The sequence below is a fragment of the Monodon monoceros genome, unplaced genomic scaffold, assembly GCF_005190385.1.
Source record: "Monodon monoceros isolate NGI ecotype Baffin Bay Population unplaced genomic scaffold, NGI_Narwhal_1 Super_Scaffold_3, whole genome shotgun sequence".
Lineage (NCBI taxonomy): Eukaryota > Metazoa > Chordata > Mammalia > Artiodactyla > Monodontidae > Monodon > Monodon monoceros.
In genome coordinates this window covers 65,706,527-65,727,370 of record NW_021703780.1, presented here as the reverse complement: position 1 = coordinate 65,727,370, position 20,844 = coordinate 65,706,527, and the positions used below count along the sequence as shown (strand labels likewise).

At 52.1% G+C, this 20,844-nt stretch overlaps 3 protein-coding genes across 7 annotated transcripts in view; 1 reads left to right on the top strand and 2 right to left on the bottom strand.

Moving 5' to 3' along the window:
* The window catches only part of DCAF1 (DDB1 and CUL4 associated factor 1), a 94,152-nt gene extending 86,691 nt beyond the window's left edge, over nt 1–7,461 (top strand). The window contains exons 23-24 of one of the 2 annotated variants that reach the window (XM_029241991.1): nt 1,957–2,209; nt 6,493–7,461. In XM_029241991.1, coding sequence (XP_029097824.1) covers nt 1,957–2,209; nt 6,493–6,551 — 312 coding nt within the window. In that variant the 3' untranslated portion in view covers nt 6,552–7,461. Of the gene's footprint in view, nt 1–1,956; nt 5,264–6,492 lie in introns of those variants that run through there. The other variant, XM_029241990.1, reaches the window with a different exon arrangement.
* Nucleotides 1,926–15,965, bottom strand: RBM15B (RNA binding motif protein 15B). 4 transcript variants are annotated; one of them, XR_003796581.1, is made up of 3 exons: nt 14,905–15,965; nt 5,273–9,657; nt 1,926–2,136 (listed from the first exon to the last, which is right to left on the bottom strand). XR_003796581.1 is itself a non-coding variant. In XM_029241992.1 (1 exon), the coding sequence occupies exon 1, from the start codon at nt 13,978–13,980 to the stop codon at nt 11,284–11,286; it is 2,697 nt and encodes an 898-aa protein (XP_029097825.1). In that variant the 5' UTR covers nt 13,981–14,104; the 3' UTR covers nt 10,947–11,283. The 4 variants fall into 4 exon arrangements, 1 of the variants encoding a protein (XP_029097825.1); XR_003796579.1 differs by lacking the exons at nt 1,926–2,136; nt 14,905–15,965 and adding an exon at nt 11,302–13,980 and having other exon boundaries at nt 6,633–6,662; nt 9,515–9,657; XR_003796580.1 differs by lacking the exons at nt 1,926–2,136; nt 14,905–15,965 and adding an exon at nt 11,302–13,980 and having other exon boundaries at nt 8,552–8,565; nt 9,515–9,657.
* Nucleotides 15,966–16,265: 300 nt separating this feature from the next.
* Nucleotides 16,266–20,492, bottom strand: MANF (mesencephalic astrocyte derived neurotrophic factor). Its single transcript, XM_029244492.1, is given in 6 exon segments — nt 16,266–16,801; nt 18,237–18,378; nt 19,385–19,512; nt 20,271–20,365; nt 20,367–20,453; nt 20,455–20,492. Coding segments are annotated over 6 exon segments (675 nt in total). The 3' UTR covers nt 16,266–16,616.
* Between the last annotated feature and the right edge of the window lie 352 nt (nt 20,493–20,844).

Here is a 20,844-nt window from a genome sequence, read left to right as displayed (position 1 = left end):
TGCATCGGCAGGCGGAGTCTCAACCACTGCGCCACCAGGGAAGCCCTGGATACTCTTTTTAATGTGCTTTTTAACTGAAGGAACTTTATTAATTAGAACTAATTTTGGTCAGATCCCTGAAAACGTGTGGAAAAAAAGGGGCAAAAGTTGTAATCTGGTAAATACTTTGAATTATTTCCCTGAATTTTGACTCCTCTCTCTTTTCCCTTGTTATTTGTACGAGCTGATGTATTTGTAGGGCCAGAAGCTTGTCTGTGCGTCAGTTTATTGTTACTGCCTTCAGGCATTCTCAGTTCCTTTCCAGTGGGCAGATGCTTAGTAGCTGTCCACATGGAGGTCATGTGTGGCCAGGCTGTGGAACAGTGGTCTCAGGTTATCATGGCGGTACATTCACACACACGCGCACACATAAACTCTGGTGTGGACACATACTTGTACAGGCATTAGGAATACTGGGTATTTAAAGGGGCCAGTTATTCCCACGTAGCTGCCAGAAATTGTTGGAAAGTCTAAATCAGTGGGTCAAACAGCAAATCAAAAAGCCTCTAAATGGTGGTTCCAAAATTATCAAAAGTTCATAAAGCAGAGCTACCCTGATGAATATGAGCCTAGTTTACTTTACAGCTGATGAACACTAGTGGCTGGATAAGCAGTGTTTGGTTTTTAAGTGATTGGCACGCGGCAGCACTTTTTTTTTGGCTGTGTTGGGTCTTTGTTGCTGCGCCAAGGCTTTTGCTAGTTGTGGTGAGCGCGGGCTTCTCATTGTGGTGGCTTCTGTTGTTGCGGAGCATGGGCTCTAGGCACACGGGCTTCACAGTAGTTGTGGCTTGCAAGCTCAGTAGTTGTGGTGCACGAGTTGCTCCGTGGCATGTGGGATCTTCTCGGACCAGGGATCGAACCTGTGTCCCCTGCATTGGCAGGCAGATTCTTAACCACTGTTCCACTGGGGAAATCCCCCCCCCCCTTTTTTTTTTAAAGCACTTCCAAAATGTTTTTAAAGATTTTTTCTGCTAATGTAGGGCTTGTTTTGTCTTGACTTTTATTAGGCTGGTGTGTTAAATGAATTTTATATTTTATTATTGCAGGAATTAGAATCCTTTTGCTACTGGCAGTGCTGACAGTTGATGTTTGAGCAGAAGGATTAGTGACTGAATGTTGGTCACTTTAACTTGGGAACACCTGTCGTTCTTAGGAAAGCAAAGAGATGTCGTCGTGTCCTCTCTTGCTTGAAGGGAAACAGTTTGGAGGGAACAGAAGGCTGGACAATTTCTCTACCATACTTTTTTGGTGTGTGTGTGGCTTGTAACAGAAAATGCAAGTATCTCTTTAGTGGTAAAAGTCTATTTTGTTGGACATTCAGATCATTGGATGCTTGTGATAGCACCGTCAGAGGTGCTGACTCACATACATGGTTATAAATAAGATCAAGGACAAGAATTTGAAGGGCTTAGGAGCTGGTGACTCAGCAGCTGTGTTCTTCCTGTTTTATTAAAGCACTGCTTTTTAGATTCCAGGTAGAAGCTTTAGTTCCAGTGCCTCAAGTGATTTCATTTGGTTTGGTTGATACAGGATAGAGAGAAGAGCCCTTTGGGGTTTATTATTAGTTAGAAACATAGAATGTTGATGGCAGAGACCTCTGTGAAGTGTGTTGTCCATTTCCTTAGATAAGGGCTGCATGACCAGTAATGCCTTTGTGGAGTGACCAGTAGTCCTTGTCTGAGGAGTGCTTGAGTGTCTTGGGGGACACGCTTGAGTGTCTTGGGGGACATGTATGTGCCTGTCTCAGCCTTCACTGACGAGTCAAGCTGGCCCATGAAGTGTGTGCTAACCTAGATTACCATGCTCTCTACTGACTGTTACCTCCTCTGTCCTTTGAGGAGGAGAGAGACTCCCCAGGTGGCCCACATGGGCTGGGTCTCTGTGTTTGTCCTAATGGACCTCATGCTCTCTTACCAGGAAGAGGAAGAACAGGAGGAAGAAGATGACGATGAAGATGATGACGACACTGATGATTTAGATGAGCTTGACACTGACCAATTGCTGGAGGCGGAGTTGGAGGAGGATGACAACAATGAGAACGCAGGGGAGGATGGCGACAATGACTTTTCTCCCTCTGATGAGGAGCTAGCAAACCTGCTAGAGGAGGGAGAGGATGGAGAAGATGAAGACTCTGATGCAGATGAGGAAGTGGAACTGATCCTGGGGGACAGTAAGTCTAGGGCTGACCACGAGGCTGGGCTTGGGTACCTAGGGAAAGGGCCCTTCCCTGTGCCAGCCCAGCGGGCAAGCCACACCAGGGTTCTGTGCCCCATTAACTAGAGTCACCACCTGGGCCCTTAAGGAAAAGCAGTTTCACATCTCTCATCCTCAGTGCTCCTGTCATGACGACTCTGTAACCAAATGGCTATTATCTCTTTAAAACAGGGGTTGGCAGACTTCTACAAAGGCTGGACAGTAAATAATTTTGGCTTTGTGGGCTGAATGGTCTCTTTTGCAGCTACTCAGCTTTGCTGTTGTAGTGTGAGAGCAGCCAGAGACAAGACATAAATTAATGATGTGGCTGTGTTCTAATAAACTTTATTTACAAAAATAGTCGGTGGTCTTGGTTTGGCCCATGGGTTGTAGGTTTGTCGACCCCTGCTTCAGAGGATTAGCTTTAGACTGGAGGGCAAAAGTGTAGTTCTCCCAAGAGGCAGAGCTGACATCATCAGATGCAGCCGCTCATGGGGGTGCTGTACCTGCTCTTTTCTAAAGTTGTAAAGAAATAAAAGCCCTCTTGTGGGTTGCAGCCCCTTCCTGCCTGCTTTTGCTTAATCCCTCTTAAAGGCCAGGGAACAGATGTTTCTCTTTGGCTTCTGTTTTGTTCCTTCCCCCCCCCACCCCCCTTTCCTATTCCAAGTTTTGAAGAACAAGTTCCAGTTTTTCCAGTACCTTCCCATTAGAACAGGTTTCTGAAGTCAAGTTGTCCCCTGCCTATACTAATGGACCCGAGTAAATCACCTAATAGTTCTAAGAGTCTGCGAGCTCTGCTGCTATACTCTGCATGTTTTAAGAGGACATATTTGGCAGCATCACTGTGACCTGTGTCACTGTTGACAGACTCATGCTTGCTGTGGTCCTGGTTCTTCCTAGTGCTGCCCTGCCTGACTGGGGAGTAAGCACTGTGATATTCAGTCATTTTTCATGTAGCTAACCTGGCCAGCATTCTCACAGCCAAGGTAGGTATTATGCCTAATATGGTAGCCAGTAACCACCTGTGGCCATTAGAATTTTAATTAAATTTAAAATTCAGTCCCTCATTTTCATGTCTACATTTCAAGTGCTCAGTAGCCACATGTGGCTACCATATTGAACAGCACAGATGTAGAACATTTACATCATTACGGAAAATGTTATTGTATTGGCCTAAGCTCAGCAAACTCCAAGCCTCTTCAGAGTAGATGCTTGGTTTTTAGTCATTGGTGTTTGGTGTTGGGGGCAGTGGGAGGGAGGGAGTGTGTATGTATGGTAGGAGAGGAGAGGGTGGGTGGCAGTATATATATTTAAGCATATAAGATTCTCCTGTTCCACAGTGACCTAAATCCATTTACTTTGGGATAAATCTTATACTTCCTTCTAGAGCTCAAGATTGAAGGCAGTTGGCTTAGGGGAGACTGACTTTCTTACCTAAGTCCTCTTGCCAAAGTTGCATTTTGAGGAAGCTCTGTGGGGTGGGAGGGATTGCCTTGTATCTGCCCATCTGCTGTTTGCCAACTTCCATTTTTTGGTACTTGGAGGTTGAGATGATTCATTGAAGGAGGATTTCCTTTGTCCCTAGCGATGGTCAGAGAGCCGGGTAAGAGGGACTCAGGGGCAAGGGAAACATGACAATATTGATGGGAATAAAAAGGGAAGTTTTACTAAACTTCTTTGTCACCTGTGACACGTGGGCACAAGTTCTGTTTCCCTTCAATTTTAAGTAATATAAGGTAGGTTAGGGGAGCAGCTGGTACCCCCGACCTAAGAGTATCACTAATTTTTCCATTCTCAGTTTGAATATAAATTAATTTTGTATTTGGCCTGTGAAATTACTGCTTCCTTTATAGCCTTTTACTGTTTATTCTAGGAAATTCATTCTTTTAAGCCCAAGAGGTAATCTGGAAAACCCTAATTCTATCAGAGAATGTTACTTTAACTTGGTGGGAATATTTATGATGTGAAAGTGCCATTATAGATGACAAGTTGAGGACATGTCAGTTTGGGCTCTAGAACTGAGGTGGTGGCATGTGCAGCATATGTACTCTATTGCTTTCTCTGTTTTACAGAGACTGATAGCGGCTCGAAACAGAGCAGACACAAGGACCACCCTCCGTATCCTTGGTTTGCTGATATTTTGCCTTACACTCATCATCTGGTGTATTAGCTGTTAACCTTTTGGGGTTTGTGGAGCCCTTTTAGGATATGATGAAAGCTGTTGTAACTATAGAAAACCACACCCACATGCCCCCCATGTAACCTTGCATATGCCCCAGATCCCAGAGATCCAATGATCGATTTCATATACAGAACCCCAGCCCTAGGAAGAGAGACACCTTGACTCTGAGGTCTTTGTTTCTCTTTCCAGTCAGTTCTGACCCCCCCACCCCAAAAGCCTGTATGTTGTAGAGCAACAGGTTAAATAAACATGGTAGGGACTAACACTGACTGCCTTTGCTTCCAGGGTCTTTCAGAGGGAGAGGTCCCCACCAGGGTCTGAGTTCGGGTCTCTTCAACATTTGGAGGATGAGAAAAGGCTAAGGAAGGTAGAGAAGGGAGTCCTGCCACCTGACCACCCCTGACCCCTGAAAGTTCTCTGTTAAACCCTGTGCCTGACAATTATTTGCTTATGGAAGATTGTGTTCTCCTCCTCCAGCTGCATTTACAGTCCTTGGGTGTGATGCAGAGTTGTTAAGATTCTTAATTCTTAGTAGCTCTGCAGCTGATGGTTAGAATAGGTCTCAGGCAGGTGGGTGTGGCAGTGTTGGTTCATAGATCACATGAGCATGAGGGGATTCTCCGCAGTCTGCCATGGGCCTTGGACACAGTGCTGTGCCTGAGTCACCCCCTTCCCTGCTCACTTCCTCCTGGAGTTCTCAGCAAGGAAGCTGATGAGGCTTAGTTTGTGGTTTAGCGGTGTCAGGTATTAGTTTGATCTCCATCTTGTTTTCCCTACTCCTCACCAATAAAGTCAAGCCATGCTTGTGCCCTGTTAGACCCAGGAACACTGGTTTTTCCAGCCATCACTTTTGCTTACCTTCAGGACTTCATTTTATCACGGCCATGCTTTTCTTGGTTTTACTTTATCCACTTCAGTTTTCTTCCTAAAGGAGATTGTAGTGAATGGAAGGTTTGGGAACATGCAGTTCTTCATCAGCTTTCCCTGAGTGGAGTCTCTCAGGTACGTGGGAAAGGGCTGATGAGGGATTCTTTGGAACCAGTGGCTGTCCCTCTCCTCATGGGAACCCCAGGGCCTATGGGCATTTTCAGGGCTCCAGCTCAGGACCTGCTGGCCCATTTCCCTGGGGACCTTGTTGAAATTGTTTCACAGCTTCCTAAGCTGAGAGTGATCAAAATGGGCACTAGAATTTTTCCTTTACCTTCACTCAGCAAATACTAGAGCTAGGTACTGTGTTTCTCTCTGATTTCTGTCATCCAGACAGGTGCATCTACCTCACTTTGAGGGTTCTTTCTGTTACCACCTAGTTTCACCTCTTAATGGATCCTTCCAGAGGTGTTCATGTGGTCTATTCACTGCCTGGAAGGCAGATGGTCAAGCAGAGGGTCAGACACAGTGCCACCTTCCAGGGTGCCACAGCTACTCCCTGCTGGCCTCCAGCCCAGTTTTTCTCGTATTGCTGCAAGCTCTGGCTTGTATCTTTTGGGAATTTGTTCCCTTCAGATTATATTTAGAAATTTCAGAGGAATGAATCCCAGGTTGACTACCTCTGCCTTTATGAGGTCTTCTGAGAAGAGAGTGGCTGACGAATTTAAGAGAAGTCTCATCCTTGCTTGGGCTCAGCCTGCCTTTTTAGTGGTCCTGGGGGGTCAGGCAGGCCTGTGCCCACCGGAGGGACTCCAGAGGCCAAAGGACTACACAGGCTCACTCACTGCTCCTATCAGCCCTGCCCCTTTGCAGCCACTCAAAGCACCATGGGCGAAAGCTTCAGAGGGGGCTTGCCTGGTCCCCTTAGGGCCTTTCAGGCAGGAGGAAGAACCTCTAGGAAGCAAGAGGGTACCACGTCCAGGTCCTTTGAAAGGTAAGCAAGCAAGAGGTCCCAGGAGTAACCATCATTGCCCAAACAGTATATTTTCCAGAGCCAGCTCCGAGGAGTTAATTGACATGTTTTCTTCTTTCAGGAAACTGGTAATTAACCATGCTCAGGCATAAATTTATGTGTATGCAGGTGCTTTCTCCCTGAAAGCTTCCTACAAGCCTAGTGCGTAATCTAGTCTCTCCCTTTCCTTACCTTTCAGCCGACAGCTCTGACAACTCTGATTTGGAAGATGACATCATCTTATCTCTAAATGAGTGAGGAGCCATCACCACGTGGAAGAGATTCTTGGCAGGCGAGAAACTGAGTCAAATGAATTCAAAACATCTTCCCTTCCCTTTCTCCCAGGGCTCTTTTAAGGAACTGCATGCCCTGCATTCAGAGGATTATGATTTAGAGTCTCACTGGAATCTGAGAGTCCTTCTAAAAACAATAACCACACAAAAAAAAAGACAACAGGGGTTAGGCCCTATTCTGCTTCCCCCTTCTCCTAGGATGGACATATCTTTCCTCAAGGGGGAAAAAAAACCAACACGTCTCTGGGGTTATTTCACAATATATTTTCTTTGTATAATGTTCTTTACTTAAAGAACAAGAAATAGTTTTTTATAAAACTTAAAAAGAAAAAAAAAAGGCATTTATAACTGAGGGTATGAACTTATATCCACCAGGTCTCTTGTCCCTGCAGTTCATTTTCTATGGAAGAAAATGATGTCTAAATAACAATAGAGGCATTTTTACATACGTATTTAAATGAAAAGGAAAACCGTGGTTTCTTAAATTGATAAGGATTAAGAATATTTTATTATAAATATAATATATGATTTTTTAAACCTGTTTTGTTGCCTCATATGCTGTCAGGTTAATTTGTTTTCCTTTGTGCCAGAGGTGGGGAGGAGGTGCTGCTTGTTTGCTGAGTAAATGCCTAGGCTTACCCACCTTCATGGTTTGGTGGGGGGGGGGGGGCAGCAAGGTCATTGTGGATATTGGTTTTTGTGGAGTTGAGGGAACTTAGGATATAAGTTCACTCCCTCTATTTTTCTTTGTGATTCAGTTTTTCAAAAATCTTTTTTTCTTCCCTTTCTCCCCAATGTGGAAAGTACAAATCAAAGGCCTTTTAATGTAAAGTGTATTTATTTAAAAAAAATACAAAATAAACTACAAGTCTGTCTTTGTTTATGGCCTTTCCCTGTTCTCTTTTACCAAAGTGGGGTCTGTCCCTTTCCTTGTAGCTCTAGCCAGGCAATAAAGACGCCTTCCAAGAGAGGCAGCCCAGGACGGGGTGAGAACACGTTCTGCCCAAATAAAGCACTCTGGGGAGAAAAGCAGCTTAGTCACAGCATCTAACCCTGGTCTGCTGCTCGCCCCGAGGAGGACTGGGCAGGGGGCAGAGGCAGGTGCTCAGGGCACTGTCCACTCCGCACGCCTCTCTCTATCCCGGGTTCTGAAGCAAGAAGGCAGCTCCAGAGTAGATTTGGTGGAGCTGGAACGTTAGGGGTCCTGGGAGGTTGTGGAGCAATGAGCTGACAAAGCTAGGGAGTGAAAGCATTTTGGCCATCCCTGTAGTTGGGTGACTGACTGTCATTACTGTTTTCTGAAGGGAGTACAACAGTAGACCTGGGCAGTTCTTCAGTTTTGGCAGTTTAGGGGCAGCTAGGGCTTGGTCAGGCTGGGTTTGCAGGTATTTCACAGGCCTCTACAACTGGCCTATGGTTAAACTGCTACCACCAGGGAAAGTACCAGATGCGTTTACCTTTTCACTCACCCCACCCCACCCCACCCCCTTCTTACCCACAATAAATAGGAGACCCTAGTCTCTTTCTTCCTTTGAGTTTGCCCGGTTCCTATCATATAGGTATTTATAGCTAAAGAGACTTTTCTCCCTTTGCTAAGAGGACAAATTTGTAAGTAAATAAGCAAGACAAGACGGCTGAAACTCACCAGGGGCTAGTGAAGCCCTGCTGGGCTTCGGAGCACCATACAGTTCATCACACACACTGAAGTGGTTGGTCCTGTGTCACACACAGGCACCTCTTGGTCCTCTAGAGAGCAGAGGTCTCAGCTCTTAGGTTGCTTCATGCCTCAGCTTAAATGAACTGCTAACACCTAACCAGTGGACTAGTTTGACTGCTGGTGCATTAGAAGAAAACAGGTTAAAAGTCAAGAAGCACTAAACGCATTGTATTCTAGTCATTAACTGAGCAGAGCCAGTCTCCCTGAACTCTGCCAGCAGCTCTTGGGAACACCCACAGGTCTCTTGGGTGGAGATGGGGACCTGCAATAAGAAAGCACACTCCTGTTCAACTTGACAACACTCCCTTAGGGAAGTGCCCTAAGAGGCTAAGGAAACATCAGCTCTCTTTATCTGCCAGGCAGGGCTCATGATCTCAGTCACTTAGGAAGAAACACGCGGAATAGTAGCAAACCGCCAATGAGGCAAATTTCGCCTTAGGTTGATTTTTGCCTTTAAGCCACACCTTAGATAGAACCTGAACCCCAGGTGGAGGCACAGGTTGCCTGCAGTTAAATAGTTCTCTCTCTGAGGGCAGCATCATAAATCAACCAGGGGCTTGACCACCTGACCTACCCTTGCTAGTGCTGGCCAAGGCCTTTCTGAGAGACGTTACAGAAGCTGCTGTCTTAAAGAGAGGAAGGAAGGAGTTGAGAAGAGGGTCCAAGGAAGAGGAGGATGGTCACACAGCAGGAAAACTCTGTAGTTCAATTTGGGGCCAGAAAGCACCTATCCCTCAAGACAGGTTAACAAAGCAAGGGTTTAAGTGTCCTCTCCAGCCAGACTTTCTAGGTTTCTGTCTGGGAAAACTAGGAGGTGTAGTATTCTGGGTCCTGAGCACCCACTCTATGAAGGAACAGCCCAGAGAAGTTTTGGGCTTAATACAGCAAGGCGGCTCTGGCCTGTGACCCAGGCATTCGTCCCTACCTCATCTGCTCTAAACAAGATGAGGCCCATTCCTCCTTCTGGTGGTTCCAACTGCCTGGAATGGTGCAGCTGTGGCCTACTGTGCCTCGCACTGCTTTGCTCAGATACCTGGCAGTTGTGGCCAAAGCTCAAGTACAAACAGGCAAATAAACACATTTAACACTTCTTGTGTTTGTTATGAACATGCATTTTCTCTCACGAGTACCAGCTGAAGCCTAGTGCAGTACCTCCCCAGGCGCCTTCCTTGCCCTGTTTATTTTAAATCTCTAAGGTCTCAAAAAGTCACCTCTTTCACTGTCCTTGTGGAGAGGCATGTATTGTCCATGAGGTCCGCACTGAGCCCCCGCCTCCATCTCACGAACTGTCTCTCTCAACACATCCCAGCTGTCACCTGCGCTGCCTCGTGCCAGCCAGGGTAGTGGACCAGACCTAGAGAGAGGACAGCACGGTCAACAGAATCCGGAGTTCCTGGTCATTTGGGGGCTCATTTCCCTTACTGGAGCTTCTGTTCTCCCTCAGCCTTGACAATGATCCTTTTAAAACATCTAAACTGCCACAAACATTCTGAAAAATAGGGTTTGGGCTGTGCTCTATGGTGACAACTGCTGTGTGACTGATATCCCTCCCTGGTCCCTGACACTGCTGGCTTCATCTGCCAATGCTGGCCATACTGTCTTAGTAGAGATGCGTGGCCACAGAACTTCAAGCCATCTTTCCCTCCCAGCTTGATGCCTCCACATTCCTCCGCAGCTCAGCTTGAATGGCTGTGAGCTCTAGCACTGCCCAACACCTCGGCAACTGTGACATTTCCCCACAGAAGCACCTCTCTCCCAGTGGTCCCCACCTCTGCAACATCAGGGCAAGAGGCCTACATGCATAAGTGCCTACTTGTATCTGGGAAAGTTATGTCAGTTAACAAGAGCATTTTCCTAACCCACTGTACTACCTCAAAAACTCTTCAGGCCAGGGATTCAGTGTCCCTCACAAAGCTCTAGTGACTGGGCAGAGGCCCACTCCATTGACACATCAGCCCCGAACAATCAAAGGAAAAGCCAGAATTCACAAACACCGGGAAAGTTTCAAGAATTAACCAAGGAGAAAGCTGCCTCCCACTCTCCATTCCAGCATTTGGCCTCCACTGTCCCTTGGAGTCCGAGGCAGCTGTCTCCAACTGGGTATCCCTGGGCTGCTGCATTAAGGCTAGAAGGGAGGCTGAACAAGAAAAGGAGGCCTCACGGATCCATGGTACCAAGACCCCAATATTGCACTGCTCCTCCCATGACTACAAGACCACACAACTGCTAAGGTCTACATGCTTTCAAAAAGGCCTGAAGACTAGGTGCTTTGTTCAACAGCTACAGCTCAAACTGATGGACACACACATTGTTTACGGCAAGAAAACAAAAAACTACCACAGCTGCTGGCTAGACTTAGGCTCAACCCCTTCCTGTGCATGGGCTCTGCTCAATCTGGCATGGCAGGGTCCAAAATGAAACCCACCTGCTCTCAGCCAAGATAAAAAACAAATGTGAGTAAAGTCCTGATTCAGCCCTAAGAGCTGAGGGGCTGAGACCCACCAATGCAGGAGGACTGTGAGATACCCCAGTGGTGGAAAGATGACGTAGGGCATTTGTGTGCATGCAGCAGGGAGGTCTTCCATCCTTTGAGAAAAAAAAACTTGATTAAACCAGGACTCTGAACAGGATTAAAAATCCATCCTCTGACAAAGGCTTTACTGACAACTTTCCATACAGTTAGTCAAAAAATAAAAAAATACAGAACACAGCAGACATTATCTCATACACTAGAAACCAACAAGACAGGAGTCCCTTCTCATTTTTCTCATCACTGTTAAAAAAAAAAAAAAAAAAAAAACCCAAAACCTAAGAATTTAGTTTTGGTGGGGGAGGACTTTGGTCCCCTACCAAATGAACCGAAATAAAGCAGCAGAGAATTCAAACCAAGGGGGTAAGTTTTGGAGTTGGGGGGAAGGCGGGGGGTGGGGGTGGGGGTCAGATCTTAAAATAACTGCTTTTGTGGAAAAGACGGTTCAGGCTAGGCTGTGTCTCTTACTATAACTATCACCATGTGTTCTTCCTCTAGCTTTCCCAATGTCCTCAGTGCTGACTGGAGGTACTGCTGTGAAAAGTCGCAGGGAGGGAAGGCATAGAGCATGCCCGTGCTGTCTCTGCCCTTGGACCCACCCACTGGCAGGCTGATCACCCCTGCAGCCTGCTTCTGTTTCAAGTAGGAGACCAGGTTCCTGAGAAGCCGCCTCTGTAGGCCTGGCTCCACCGTGGGCATCCCCTCAGTGCCAGGCCCACTGGGGGTCGCCTGTGTGGCTAGGAGCACGGCGTAGCCATTGGGGCTCCCCTGCTTGATGCGTCGTGTGACCTCATCGAGCTTGGGCTGGTCCAGTCGAAGGCGCTGGGCAATCTTCAGCTGGGTCAGCTTACTCCCAGAAGTGTGGTCTTTGAGGAGACTGCTGATAACCCCCTGGTCCCCCTCTAGGATGTGCATAGATGTCGGGAAGCAGCTGTTTTTCAACACTAGAAGCCCATTCCAACCTAGCTGCAGTGTCTGGGCATACTCTGAAAGATTCTTGAGCTTTTTGGTCTCGTGTTTTGGCTCTTCAAGAGGCTTGGGCTCAGCCTCAGTGGTCCGATGATTGCGCTCGCTCTCCCGAGTCTTCTTCCCGTGGGAAGAGTCTGGAGCCTCATGATGGTGGTGGTGGCTCCGCTCCTCAGCCCCGTGTCTGCTGTTGCTGAGGGAGTTGCTGCTCGATTCCTTGGTCCCTTCACTGGAATGGTTTTCCTTGCGGCTGCGCTCAGGGGTGCGGTCAGAGCCTCGGTCCACAAGCTGCCCAGCACCCTTGGTCCTGCTCCGTTCCTCATAAGGGGAGTGGGTTGTCCTCCCACGATCACTGGAAAGGCTCCGGCGCTTCCGCCTGTCCTCCCAGGGCTTGGGCAGGCCCCGGTCCCCATCTCCTCCCCAGCGCTCACCACTCCGGCTGCGCACTGAGCGGCTGTAGCCCTCGAGGCTGTTTCGGCGGTCAGAGCTTTTACTGGGGCTGGTCCAGTCCCCTTCCAAAAAGGTCCGGTCTCGGTCTGAGTAAAGGAGGTGTGGGGGGGTCCTATCCCTCACCCGCAGGTCGGCATCCAGGTTTCGGTGCCGGGTGTATCCATCTGGGAGCAGCTCGTAATGCACAGGGAGGGGTGAGGGCTGGTACTGCTGGGGATACCGAGTCTCCTCTGCTTTGGCAAAATCCACCCGCAGCCTGCGGTCTGGACCTCCCAAGGGAAAGCCCCTCATTTTAGCACAGGCGGCCTGGGCTGCGTCCAAGCTTTCGTACTGGATGTAGGCAAAGCTATCTCCTTTGACATGATCAATGGTCCGAATGCTCCCAAAGCGGTCAAACTCCCGGGCTAGAGCCGCCAGTGAGGTGTTAGGTCCCAGGCCACCCACCCAGAGGCGAGTAGTGGGGTTGGCCTTGCCATATCCTATCTTAATGGGGTTGCGGCCAATCACCCGACCCGACATGGCCACCTTGGCCCTGTGGGCCATGTCCAGGTTCTGGAATTTGAGGAAGGCATACGCACCGCCCTGACCACGAGCGGGTCTCTTGATGACCACCTCCTCAATGATGCCGTACTTCTCGAAAGCCCGTCGCAGCTCCACCTCTGACACGCTGTGGTCCAGGTTCCCGATGAAGAGGTTGCGCGTAGCCCGCTGGTCGTCCTCAGGCATCAGGTCCTCCTCGCACACCGCCGGGTAGCCATAGGGTCGCCCGCGGTCGTCGTACAGCCCATAGTAGTCCAGGGCCCGCTCCCGGGATAGTCCTACGGCGGCGGCGGCGGCGGCAGCATCCAGGGCAAAGGCTGCAGCGGCGTGGCGGGCGCGGGGCTCCCGCAGTGGCGGGGCGGCAACCGGGGACAGCGAACGCTGCTTGTACTGGTAGCCGCCGTGCAGCGGGAGGTAGCCGAGCGGGTCGGCGGGCGCGGGTGGCCCCGGGGGCGGCGTGGAGGCGGCCGCGCTGCTGCTGCTGCTTCGCCGGCTGCTCCCGCCGCCGCCGCCGCCGCCGCCGCCGCGCAGGTACACGGGCTCCACCTTGAGCGGACGGTCGTAGAGCAGCAGCTGGCGGGCCAGGGCGTGCTGGCGGGCCTCGCGCGCGTCCTGCGGGTGCCGGAAGTTCACGTAGGCCACGCGGCCCAGCTCAGGCGTGTGCGACAGGCGCAGACTGATCTCGCCGAAGCGCTTGAACTGGTGGAAGAGCCGGTCCTCGAGGTGCTCGGCGGGCAGCGCGGGACTCAGGCTGCTGATGAGCAGCGTCTTGTATTCGGGTGCGGCTGCTGATGAGCCGGGACCCGCGGGCTCGGCCCCGGGCGGCGGCGGAGGTGGCGGTAGTGGAGACGCGCGGGGCGAAGTGGCCGAAGCGCTCGGGTCTCCCGAGGCCTTGGCACCGCGTCCGCCGCCGCCGGCGCCCGAGCCTGAGGAGCGGCCGCTGCTCGCACGGTGATTCGCGTCCCCGGCGCCGCGGCCGTCGCGATGTCCGCCGCCGCCGCCGCCGCCCCCGCTACCACGGGGTTTGTCGCGGGCCCGCGTTGGAACGGGGTGCTTGGCGCCGCCCGAGGCCTTGTGCGCCGCCCGCCGCCCGCCCGCCTCCGCCTCCCGTTCGCGCTCCCGCGGCCGCTTGGCCGACGATGACGAGCCGCGCCCGCTCGGGCTCGAGTCTCGCTCGCTCTGCCTCTTCATGGCGCCGGCGCGGCGGGCGGGCGGGCGGCCCGCAGGCCCCTCACAGCGGCGGCGGCGGCGGCGGCTGCCGAAGAGGCAGCGCCCCCGGCACCGCCATCTTGGACAAAAGGACTCGGCGCGGCGGCGGGGCGGGAGCTGCGCCCAGGGCCTGGGCGTCGCGTTATCAAGCTGCGCCGGCCGTGCCACGTGACCCCGTGGTGGGCGGGGCGAGAGCTGCGCCGGGCGTGCGTCATCGGGTTGCGCCCCCCCCCCCGGTTCCACGTGACCCCGGGGCAAAGTGGGCGAGCGCGGCCAGGCTGTGAGCTCTGGCGCCACGGTGCGGCCGGCGTGGACGATGCTCGGGGCTCCACGGTGATTGGAGACCTCGAAAGAGCCAGCCCAGGAGGCTGCAGGACGTAGGCCTCTGGCTCCCGGCTCCGGGGCCCGCGCTGATGGCAGCGGCTGTGGCAGCCTCTGTCGGCGCGTGGGTCCCAGGCCTTGACCCAGCGGCTTCTTTACGTGGTATTCCCAACTCCAGGACTAGGCTCGGGTGATCCCCGTGCCCTGCCACGGCATCTCCTGACTGGGGTCCAGCATGGACAACCCCAAGGACCGAAACACGCCGCTCCTTAGGACCCATGCCCCATATCCCGAGCATCCCCTGCGTTCAGGTTCACTTGCAACAGCGGCGCTCCCCCCTCCCCCGCCCCGAAAGGCCATGAGGACTATGGCTATGCATGCAGAAGGCGCGACCTGTCTGGGCCCTGGGCACAGAAATCCGAAACAAACCTGCGGTTTCCAGAGTGGGAATAGTCTCCTTGGCGCCACAGGGCCCCACCCTCTGCTCTGGGCATTAGAGCACACAGAGGGCTATAAGGGTAGGGCCGTGAAGCCAAGGGCGAAGAGAACACCAAACCCGGCGGTTACCCAGTTTGCCACGCTTACCTCTCCCTGGCCAGTGCCCTTCTGTCCACCTCCGTGGTGGTGAGGTGAGGGGGAATCCTGACAAGGAGCCAAGCCCCTTGGGGAAGCTTTCATTCTCCATGGAGAGTTGCTGGAGGCTTCGCAGAACCGGACCCAACTTCGGCCACAGAAACCGTGGAGTGGGGAAAAGCGGACCACAGCTCTTCCCTCCTCCCATGGCCAGAACGCTGTGGGAGGAGCTCCTGCAACAGCGAAGGCAGGTGCAAGAGGAAAGTCTTAGAAGAAACACCTGTTAACATTCCACGCCTCCTTTCACAGATAATCTTGGGGATCAGCTCTAGGGTAGTAGTAGTTGGGCTGTCTTCCCTGCTCACTGTGGCCTGGAGGGCACAAAGGCCACAGGAACAGAGACCTAGGGTGCTAGGCTGAAACAGCTCCATCTCCTAAGACTTCTGGCTCCAGCCATGGATTGTCTCAGCACCGTTCAGGGGGGCTCAGGATACTTTGTGCTTGTCAGATCTTTTTTTTTTTTTGCTTGTCAGATCTTAACAGCCCATCTAATTCCTCCAAACAGGGAACACTTGGCCTAAGAGACGACCTCACTTTCCTCTCAGACATGGTGCTGTAGAGGTGAAAAATGTGGGCCTGGGCCTGCTTGCTCCTGCCAGGCATTAGTGGACCCCACAGCAAGCTGAGAGGGCCCTTTACGTAGGTAAACTGAATTTAGGAACTGTACAAATGATGTGACCCAAAGTCAGAGCAATTCCTTGGAAAGCACTGCTTCTTAGTCCTTCCCTTCAGGTGGTCTCTGCGGGCATGAGGAGCAGAGGTGTCTCCACTGAGTCACAGTTCATGCTGATAACTGGGTTTCCCAAGCACCAACCCCAAAGAGAGCAACTAAAAAACCAGACTCCAGGGACATGCTCTCGGGACCTCAACTGTTAGGCTTATCTTGGGTAAACAAAGGCAAAAGGCAGCCTCTCATCGGCTCTTTGTACAAACCAACTCCTGCCAGTCTTGCAAATTCCCAATTAGGCACCAGAGACTTAGGACTGACACTAGACCACAAACTCAGATGAGCAAGTAGATGGCCAGATCTGGACACTGATTGGTGGAGGTAGCCAGGCCATCAGCATCTTTAGAAATGTGACAGTACTGAACATATGCAGTTATTGAAGTCATCGTCACAGAAAAGTGCACTAAACCTCAGTCCTGCTCACAGCCAAGCCCCATGTCAGCCCCCCTCATGTGGGTAAGATAGTCCCTGTGGGCTGGGGGTATCAAGCCCAACATTCTCCTTGAGCGACCCTCCGGTCCTGCACAACCCCACGTGCCTCAGTTCCCCTGGCATCTCCAGCACTGACTGGTGGTCGAGGGACAAATGTGAATATACCTGAAAACTCTTTATAAACTGGAAAGCATAAACCGGTGAAATCTTCATTATGGGTAAAACCCAATTTCAGTATTCACTTTAATTCTTCAAAGACAGCTAGAAATTTTCTTCCTTTAATAAAAAAATCCCAGACATACTTTGAAGTCCTAGAGTAAATCCGCAACAGAACAAAGTGAATCCCCCCCAAGGGGGCGCTGTGGACCCAGCATCATCAGGAAAGCTCCAGGCTTCAAGCCTGACTTTGTCAGGAGCCTGCCTAAAAAATAAATTACAAAAAGGCTGTTTGGGACAGACACAGATGAAGTGTTTTTCCCCTCAGGTGCAGCAGGCATCGGGTAGACTACAAATCAGTCCGTGAACTGGCTGCCTTGGGGGCGTATTTAGGCATCAGTTCATTAATCTTCCGGATGTAGTCAGACTTTTCTGCACAGCCTTTGCACGTCTCTCCCCAGTCGTCCAGGATCTTCTTTAGCTCTTTAACTCGAAGCTTCTTCAGGTCTACTGTGCTCAGGTCGATCTGCTTGTCTGGAGAGAGCAGGGAGAATAACCAGCTAGGTGGGAGAACAGCGGACCCCAATAGTCCCGCACATCCAAACCATCCCTTAAAACAAGCAGCCCTACTGATCGCAGGGAGACACATGCAAGTGTGTCAGTGACCACTGCCCCCAAGAGGGAGAACTAGCCCAGGCCCCTTCACCAGGAAGGTGGGTCTTATGCTGGCAATGTCCACCACAGACATGCAGGTGTCACCAGGGACAGGGATGGAGGCCATGTGGTCCTTACAGGAGGAACCTTATAGGAGGAATGTGGCTCCCACTCCAAGTGCCTCTTAAACAGTCACAGTGCAGCCCACACCACTGTAGAATAAGAGCTCCAGGGTGACAGAGCAGATAGATCCCCTAGCCTCAACTGCCCAACACAGACCATGGTCGGGCCCTTGAGTTAGAAGCTTACTCTTCCATGACCACTTGTGCCCACAGAGAGGCCCTGAGTCATCAGGACTGAACCAGGATCACTCTCAGAAGACCAGTTATCCTTGACACAAGTGGGCGAACACAGCCCTTGGACACTCAATTCACAATAAAATATGTTGGTGCTGTTTAAATTTTACAGAAGAGGACAATGATTCCTGGCCCTGACTCTTTCTGAAGACCTGAACTGTTTTTCCCACCAGAGACTTATTCAGCAAAAGAGATGCTGTGCGCCCATAATCTTGGGCCTTCTTGTTGGGACACAGCCATTCTTTTTAAAATAATAAAGATCGCTGGACCTTCAGAGCTTGCAGTCAGAACAAGCCTGGTTTTTTTTTTTTTTTTTTTTTTTTGCGGTACGCGGGCCTCTCCCGCTGCAGAGCACAGGCTCCAGACATGCAGGCTCAGCGGCCATGGCTCACGGGCCTAGCTGCTCCGCGGCATGTGGGATCTTCCCTGACCGGGGCACGAACCTGTGTCCCCTGCATCAGCAGGCAGACTCTCAACCACTGCGCCACCAGGGAAGCCCAGGACAAGCCTGTTAAAGGCAAGTCAGACTACATCCCTTCTCTGGCCGAAAACCAACATTCTCATCTTCCCTCAGACTAAAAGCCAAATCTTCACCAACTTGCAAGGCCCTCTGTGACCTGCCCACCCATCTGTCATGCCACTGGTTGCTTTTGCACTGCCTGTTTCCTCTGCCTGAAATGCTCTTCCATTAGTTATGCCCTTGGCTAATCCCCCACCTCCTTCAAAGTTTGCTGAAATGTCACCTCCTCGATGAGGCCTATTCTAACCTCCACCCACCACGATGCAAGGTGAGTCTGTGCACTGCCCCCCGCCCCCACCATTTAACACCACCAACCATGCTGTATAACTCACTCGTGAAGGCTCTAGTTTATCACGTGCCTTCCCCAGCTAGAAAGTAAACTTCATTAATGCCTGAGCAAGGAGGGGGTTCGGTGTCGGTTAAATAAGGCCACACTCACCGTATTTTAGCTCACAGATCTGGCTGTCCTTCTTCTTGAGCTTCTCACAGATCTTCTCCACAGGGATGTGGTGGGCCAGGGGCTTCGACACCTCATTGATGATCTTGGTGGCTGCATCATCTGTGGCCCCAATGTAGTAGCACTGCAGCAAGAAAGGACAATGGCCTTCAGGAGGTGCCACTTGAGAGCTGTCTCCTCCAAAGCATACTGACATCTGAAAACATCTTCTTTCTCTGCCAGGGCCTCATTTTCCCATGCCCCGCCTGTACTGGCAGTCAACAGTCAGTGTAAACCCCAGGCTCTTAATACACGCTTGGTCCCAGAGCTGACGACAGCCACCAGATGAATTTAAAAGTCACCACGGTTCAAACCTTTAAACAGAAAGACAGACAAACCAGAGACTGCCAGGGAAGTTAAAGCTACAAAAGCCATCGTTTCATTAGGGCTCTTGTCCTCAATTCAGCCTTGGCCTACCCTGGGCACACTTTGTAATCCTCTACTACCCTCACACATGCCAAGATTACTCTGGCCTCTGGGCATTCACACTGGCTATTCCCTCTGCCTGGGATGCTCTTCCCCCTTCACAATGATGACCCTTTCTCAGAAAAATTCTTTTTTTTTTGCGGTACGCGGGCCTCTCACTGTTGTGGCCTCTCCCGTTGTGGAGCACAGGCTCCGGACTCGCAGGCTCAGCGGCCGTGGCTCACGGGCCCAGCCGCTCTGCGGCATGTGGGATCTTCCCAGACCGGGGCACGAACCCGTGTCCCCTGCATCGGCAGGCGGACTCTCAACCACTGCGCCACCAGGGAAGCCCTCAGAAGAATTCTTAACTACTGTCTAAATCAGCACCCACTCATTCCATCCTGGTCCATTTTCTGCATGACACCCATCCCACTGCATCATTTGCCTGTCATTGCTCTCCCCTGGTATTTCCAGTGCCCAGCACACAGTAGGTGCTTAATCAGTACTAAGAGGGTAACATCACAACTGCAGAATACAGAAAGCCCTTCAGTCCCACATTAGTTAACTGACAGAACATCTGGCCTCCTGAATAGACAAGTGGGCAGGGCCTTTTACTGAGAGGCCTGTGAAGCAGAGGGTCAAACACTGGCCAGGGCCAGCTTGGGGAGGGTCAGACAGCTACTCACCAACCGATTCTCTTTGCCTCTTGCTTCACGGCAGAACTTTATAAGTTCTTTTTCAATAGAGGCTGGTGAGAATGTGACATCTCTGTCTTTGAGGTCCTGGTAAAATCTTCCCAGATAAGAAATACAAACTGGAAAAGAGAGGGAAGGGAGATGCTCAGCAATCACCAAGTTGCACCGCAATTCGCCAGGAGGGAACTCCGTCAGCAATTTTAATAGGAGACACGGAGAAAGGTGAGTTTTTCCATCACCGATTTTCTCAGGTGCCCACAGGTAGACAGAACCGCGCTCCGGGTTGCTGGGCCCCCTGGTTCACCCAGGGCATACGGGGAACGAGCATCACCCAATGACCCACAAACGGCTCCTCCCTGCTTTTTCCATAAAGTTTAAGCCGAGACTGAACACGTGTCCTTGAGATGGACTCACTGTGACCTCATAAATGGACAAACTGGAGGCCGAAGAAAACAGCGATCCAAAAAATGCTGCTCATTTCCAAATACAACACCGAACTCCGAGGTGCGGCTTCGCAACCCCATCAGACAAGGCGCGGTGCCCACGGCCGGCATGGAGCCGGGAGCCCCCTGGCCGGGAGCCTCTGCCCAGTGATGGGAAAGGACCAAAACTCCAGCGTTATCTCAATTTCAGGCCAAGTTTTCTGCACGATCTAGTCCCAGCTTCTTCTCGTCGGACCAATGTTTTGTAGGCCCAGGAAGTGTTTTCTAAGAGGCCCGGCGTCGGCCCTTCCTCTGGCGGACCCCGCTGGGGCCGGCCGCCCCCGCCGCCCCCGCCCGTATCAGCCCCTGCCACTGGGCCGCTCAGTGGTTTGGTAAGGTTCGGCAGCGCCGCCGCCAGGCGGGCCACAGCGCACGGACCCCCAACCCCGCAGCACCTTCGCAGTCGCCCGGCCGCAGCGCCCGGCTGCCCGGCAGCACGCTCAGAGCCAGCGCCACAGCCAGCCCGTGCGTGGCCCACATCCTCCTCCACCCGCCGCCGCCGCCACCGCCCGACTACACCGCGCCCGCAGAGCCGCGCTTCCTCCAGGTCCAGGCCGCGCGCCGTGGCTCCCCATTGGTGGGTGCCCTCCGCGCCCTCCCATACACCATGCCCTCATTGGTCCACGCGCCTCGGAGCCCAGACGGGCGGCTCCACGCTGCCCTTCCCCATTGGCTGGTGGCGTCGCCCGCCCTCGGCCCTAGACAGTTGTCGGCCGCTGATTGAACCAGGGCGGCCGGCAGGAAGCGGCCGTGGAGGCGGCGGAAGCGGCTCGGGCCGCCATCTTGGGTAGGTGACCCGGTAGTGGCTGGGGCGGAGTGTTGCTGGCTGAAGTCGGGTTGGGCGCTGTACGGCGCGTGCTGAGTTGGCTTGCGTACCCCCTGTTCTGGGCCCCAAGCCGGCCCGAAAAATCCGCGGACCTCCCCGCCCAGGCCCCGAATTGTGGCGCAGGTCAGGGGCTCTGGGGCCAG